General features: G+C 33.9%; 1 protein-coding gene across 1 annotated transcript; it reads right to left on the bottom strand.

The window, feature by feature from the left end:
• Window positions 1–273: 273 nt before the first annotated feature.
• LOC146932125 (uncharacterized) lies at window positions 274–5,421 on the bottom strand. The gene is made up of 6 exons (XM_085703767.1): window positions 5,098–5,421; window positions 3,008–3,347; window positions 1,286–1,370; window positions 1,012–1,098; window positions 668–916; window positions 274–549 (listed from the first exon to the last, which is right to left on the bottom strand). Exons 1-6 carry the CDS (start codon window positions 5,250–5,252, stop codon window positions 473–475), a joined length of 993 nt encoding a protein of 330 aa, XP_085559893.1. The 5' UTR covers window positions 5,253–5,421; the 3' UTR covers window positions 274–472.
• Between the last annotated feature and the right edge of the window lie 283 nt (window positions 5,422–5,704).

Below are 5,704 nucleotides of genomic sequence, written 5' to 3' on the forward strand. Positions count from 1 at the left end.
CTTTTGGAGGATAAAAGCAATTCTGAAAAGCAAAACCAAACATGTTGGAATATTGTAGAATTGCTTTTGGAACTGTATAGAATTGCTTTTGGCTTTGCAAAAGCCAATCCAAACGGACCCTAGTGATTCTTATAAGTCATGTTATTCGGATAATTTGAATCAAAATTGATTTTGAATGCATAATTATCGAAATGGGCATTAATATTAATATCTACTTAAAATTAGATTTTATTTCTATTTATATAATATCGTCTTATGAAACACAGTAACAGCTTAGAAAGTGGAATATCAATTGAAACAGTAACAAAGTCACCCTCATGGGAAGAATGTTACAACCCTTTCAGCTAAAAAGAGGTAAACCAAACTCAAGTTAGTAGCTCATTAAGACATGACACATAAAAACTGCAAAATTTTGAAGATACATCCGTTCATTTTGAGGTTTGTAAAGAATAAGTCAGAGAAATAACTAGCACTAAAGTGCCACTTGAAATGCTTTGTCGGCGCAAAATGCTACAATGATTGGACCAACCAAATCACCAGCAGCACATCCTGAAAAGAAGAACAAAGTTTTGCTTTAGGAAGTTGAAATGAATTAAAATCAGGCTAACACAATTCAAGCACAAAGATTGAAGCAGTAATTTTCTGTATGTGTTGTTTATGATCTTACCAATCCACTGGCCAAGTGATGGACGAACAAGGGTAGCACCGATCCCTGCTCCTATGGAGGCAAAAACTAAAGATGAACCACACCTTATTGAAGTAAGGGCAACCTTCTGTCCAAGAAGTTGAACTTGCTTGGTTGTATCGACATTACTGTCTTCGTCATCGTCATTGGCATTGAAAATGGATCTAAAGAATCGATACAGTTCCATGCCTACTTGAACAACCCATGATGCTGCAACTCCTAGCATGTGTCCTGTGCATAATGAACATAGAGTTAGCACTAAATAGTTGATATTAAATGCTCAGGTTATCTAAAAAATGCACAGATTATTCAAAGAAATCTTTTACCTCTGAATGTTGTTCTGCCCACAGAAAAGAAGTAAACATAAGTAGGCATATTCCTTGCAGCCTTGCGAGTAGCTGATCTAGGAACATCTGTTCAAAACAATCATGAACAATGAGTGCATGTAAAATCTCTCGATAGCATACAAAACAAAAATTAAAAAACATCACTCTCGTTCATAAAATTTTAATATATTAAACTTTGACTGCTTTAGTTGTATGCAAGAGCATCTAATCTCTAAAATATAGATGAAATCGTTAACAGATTCCGAGAACATACCTTTAAGAAGTTTCCAAGCCATTCGCTCTGAAACATAATGGACAGCAATTCTTTCTAATATTCTTCGAGTGGTCACAACACTTGTCTGTCATAACATCGAACAAACATATATAAATAGAATGAAAGAGCTAAGTGACACTGTAGTACCGTTTTTAAATTACCAAGTCAACAGAAAAGAGTCCATCAGGAATATAGAAAAGGCAAGAGACTGATGAAAATTAAGTGTGTAATTCAACGTTTAACTTATTCCAATTCAATTTCATGTTACTTCTTTTGTTATTTATCACCCTCTTAAACACCTCTTTCATGATATTCTATTCTTTCTGATGTATGAAAAAACTAATTGCTTGAAATTTGGAGATAGGGTTGGAAGAGCATTTCAAGATTTGTATGCAAGCATCCCTGCATATAACTCGGAAGAGATAAAGATTAACCTAAAACTGTATCCCGAGTTTCCTTGTCAAGTGAAGGGGGAAAGATGCAAGACAAATGGGATTAATCGAAGCTTAATGAGGCAATGATGCATGTTTGAACTATTATAGAGTAATGTGGTTTACTCTATTATAGACATAGTAAAGCACTGTATTACTTTACACAGATTATTACACTAACATGATGATGTAAATATGAAAAATAAAGCAAAGAAGGTAGGGAAGTGCAGGCAGAAGCATAATTTGATGGGCTGATGACGAGGAACAAACAGTTATGTGAAGATCATCTGAGTAACAAGGGAACAATCAAGATAAATGATGTTGAGCCAGAGGAGAAAACAGGCCATGCAGTACCAGAAAAGAAAATTTAGGTCTCTAAGGCCATTTATTGAGCCTCAAGGCATCTCAAAAGTTTATGGACCACTATCAACCTTAGCTTCATTACTACACCACTGTTTAGACTCAAAAAGAAAAAATCAATCGAGTCAAATAAGTTTCAAAAATTGGAAAAAAATTTGATTGAAGAGAGCTCTACAAACAGCTGAGTGGAGCTCTTGTAATACTTAGACTTTCATTTTTAGTTGCTTCCATATACTCCTTAAAATTATAAAACCAAGATTTCAAAATAAATGAGATGTAATGAAACAAGACAAGCTTTCTCTAGCTCCTTAAAGATATTGGGCTCAATTAGGATGAACTACTCTAATACCGAAATGTGACATCCACACTAATAATTGGTTAACCTTTATCAAGTCAAGTTAGTAAATTTCAACTTACTACTACTGTTTGTTAAGTTTTTACTCATTTCTTTTCTCAAATGGCATTCTTCCGAGAGCTTTTACGGAAAATCGTTTGGTTCAGCTTCTCCTTAAGAGGAGAAGATAAGCTAAAAAACGATTGGACAAACATACACACCATACACATAGTTAGAGATTCATCGAATGTTAACCTACATAAGTATGAATTAAAAAGTAGGTAAGCGTAGAGAAAAGTGGAAGCTTCTACTATTAACAACAGTAAAAGCTGTCCAACTCAATTAATATGTTTATTTGTCTATGACAAAGATAATTTACTTAGCGAAGAGGTTTTGCACGATACAAGCTACATGTAGCAGCTCAAAACTATTGTTATTGATTGATATTAAATGACAAGTCACGTTCTTTGGGCTAGATACCGAGTTTTGAAAACAAAAAAAATGACAAGTCACATAGAGCAATTTCAGAAATTGTGAATAATGCAAGAAATAAGCCTAACTAAATGTTAAAACAAGAATCAGAAGAAAAAATCTCACCTCACGTATGATTTGCTTCACAGACTTTTTGAAGGGAACAACCAGATCAACACGGTGTTCTGGCTGTTCCTCCGTAATATTCTCAAATAAGTCATCAAGATCTTCTATTTCTGCACGCGGCTCCAAAAGAGGCAAATAGTGCATCAGGAATGACCTTATTGAAGTCATTGCAAGTGACCTCAATTCAAAAGCAGAGAATAGAGGTTTAGGTTGGACATTGTACGTTTTTGTACTAAATCTTTCGGCATCATAATTGTAAATCCTTTCAGAAGCACTTTGTATAGTAGAAATAAGATCTTCAGATACTGTGGCGCCAGCATCACAATATGCAACTGGTATACTGAAATTAAAGAGGTGTGATTAAGCCAAAGATGTCATGAAACAAAGTAAGGCATATATTTCCAAAATACAACGAAAAATTATACTCAACAACTTTAAAACCCAATCTTTTACACTTCCGATGTTTCCAAAATACAGAACTTAACCCTAACCCCTTGAATATTTTGAAGTATTTAAAAGTTCTAGAGAAGTTAAAATATACTCCCTCCGTTTCAAATGAGTGTCGCTTTAGCCAATTGCACACAGATTAAGGAATGGAATAAAGTAGTCAAATGTCATAGCAATTTTACCAAATTATCCTAATCAACTATTGGTTTGTTTTTCATTAAAGAAAAAATAATACTTTGGAAGTAGTGTAACATAGTATTAATTGAAGGGTACAATTGAAAAGAAAAAGTTATTATTGCATTGAAAATCGAAAGCGACATTCATTTTGAAACAATTTTTTTTGGCTAAAGCGACACTCATTTTGAAACGGAGGGAGTAGTAAAATTGGTAACAGTAGTGTCATATGCCACAATTCAGATTATTTTCTTCACTAAAAGTACAACAACTATTTCTCTACTTTCTCCTATATACACAAAGAATCATGGTCTATTCAACCTTTTTTTCCTTGCATGTCATCTACATATTACACAATCCTTTCCATCAAATCCCAATGCAAATTTGTAAGATTCATGTATTACGAGGACAACAATCATTCATGTAAGTCTGTAAACCGATCAATGGGGGAATTACCAAGTTATTGAAGTTTGAAAATACCAAAGTTAGAAAACTAGTATCTCCGAAAATACTAGTCATTAATCAACAAAATAACTCTTCATTCAAATGCTTATTCAGTTATACAAACCTAGCTAAACCCTACCACTCCCATGACCCCATAACCTATATCTCATTCTCACACAATAATATCGTTATCAATTCAATCCCTTGTCCCCCTTTCCTAGCAAGCAATCACAGGTCACTACAGATAAACTTCTCATACTACAATGCAATCAGACATTATAACACCATTCCTCAAATCTCAGTATTTCAACTATTTCAAAACTAAACCTAATTTAACCGCACCCTAAAAATTATGTATCCCACTAGCATCTAGCAGGATTGTCAAATTGCAGCAGCTATAGTGGTGTAATAGACGTAGCCAAATTGGAACAAATTATTATTATTCTGTAATACCCTTGCTAAGTTAGTGGTACTATATCAACTAAACTTAGCAGAATTTGAACAAACAACCATTTCCCGTGCAATCTGCGATTGACAAGTCGCACCCTATGAAGCAATGACATAGAGACGGACACACGACACTAACATGTCGCCATTGGTTATAGTTAGAGAAAACGACATAATATAATTCAATGTAATCACATATGTCATGTCGTGTCGGTATGGGACACAACAAGTGTCGGACACACTTTTGATCACAAGGATCGGCGCTACAGTGGCAGCACCTACCCTTCTGATCAAAAGTGTGTATGATGTCTAACACCGACACATGTGATTAGCAGTGCTTCATAGTCTACAACAACCACCCATCATAAAAAAACCCCTAAAATCTGAATGAATATTAACCCACATCACAGCCATACCCAATTACCCAAAATCATCAAAACACCAAATCAACTGAACTAAAAAACATATTTTTTTTTCACCACCCTTATAAAAATAACCAAAGCCCATCTCAAAAACAATATCAAAATTAAATTTTTAACATCCAAATAAAAAGGGTAATACTCCACATAAAAACATACCGAAAGAAAGCCCTTGAAGCCAAATTGGTACCAGCAGCAAAAGAAGCAGCTGCAGCTACAGCAGCAGAAGAGGAAGCAGAAAAGGCCGAAGAAGATTGAAAAGCAGAATTATGATTCTTCCTCCATAGATCTACAAGTATAGCTATTCCCGCCATTGTTACTTGTGTTGTTCTTTAACTTTCAACTTAAAAGTCACAACAAAACAAGGTTTTAAGGTTAAATTATCGTATTGGGTCGTTCATCGTTGTTGAATTTGAAACGGAGGCAATAAGGTTTCTGTTGCAAAGCTTTTGGATGGATTGATGATCAGTGTTTTTTACACTTCAGTAGAACTGAGCCAAGTGATGATAAATAAGGTTAATAAAAGTTTTTTTTATATAATTCCTTCAAAAAAAAAGTTTTTTATATAATGAAAGTATATTTTTCTTGATGAGAAAGTTAATATAACTTTATTCACAGAAAATATATTTTTATCAAATCTTAATGGTCTTATTTTATTCTATTTTTGAAATGAATATAATGGTCTTGATTAAAAATTACCTCATATAAGTTCACACTCTCATCAAATTTGTCTTCCCTTTTTTTTCATTTCATTGTGTTTATGTGC

The sequence above is a fragment of the Medicago sativa genome, chromosome 4 (genome assembly GCF_051527215.1).
Source record: "Medicago sativa cultivar Bolivia chromosome 4, Bolivia_mono, whole genome shotgun sequence".
In the NCBI taxonomy this organism is placed as follows: domain Eukaryota; kingdom Viridiplantae; phylum Streptophyta; class Magnoliopsida; order Fabales; family Fabaceae; genus Medicago; species Medicago sativa.

What these genes read in the sequence shown, in the direction of transcription:
- LOC146932125 (XM_085703767.1), bottom strand. Translation starts at nt 5,252, where the DNA reads ATGGCGGGAATAGCTATACTTGTAGATCTATGGAGGAAGAATCATAAT. An exon ending in GCTTCAAGGGCTTTCTTTCG is followed by an intron (nt 3,348 to 5,097) that starts GTATGTTTTTAT and finishes CTTTAATTTCAG; the next exon opens with TATACCAGTTGCATATTGTG. An exon ending in TGAAGCAAATCATACGTGAG is followed by an intron (nt 1,371 to 3,007) that starts GTGAGATTTTTT and finishes ATGTTATGACAG; the next exon opens with ACAAGTGTTGTGACCACTCG.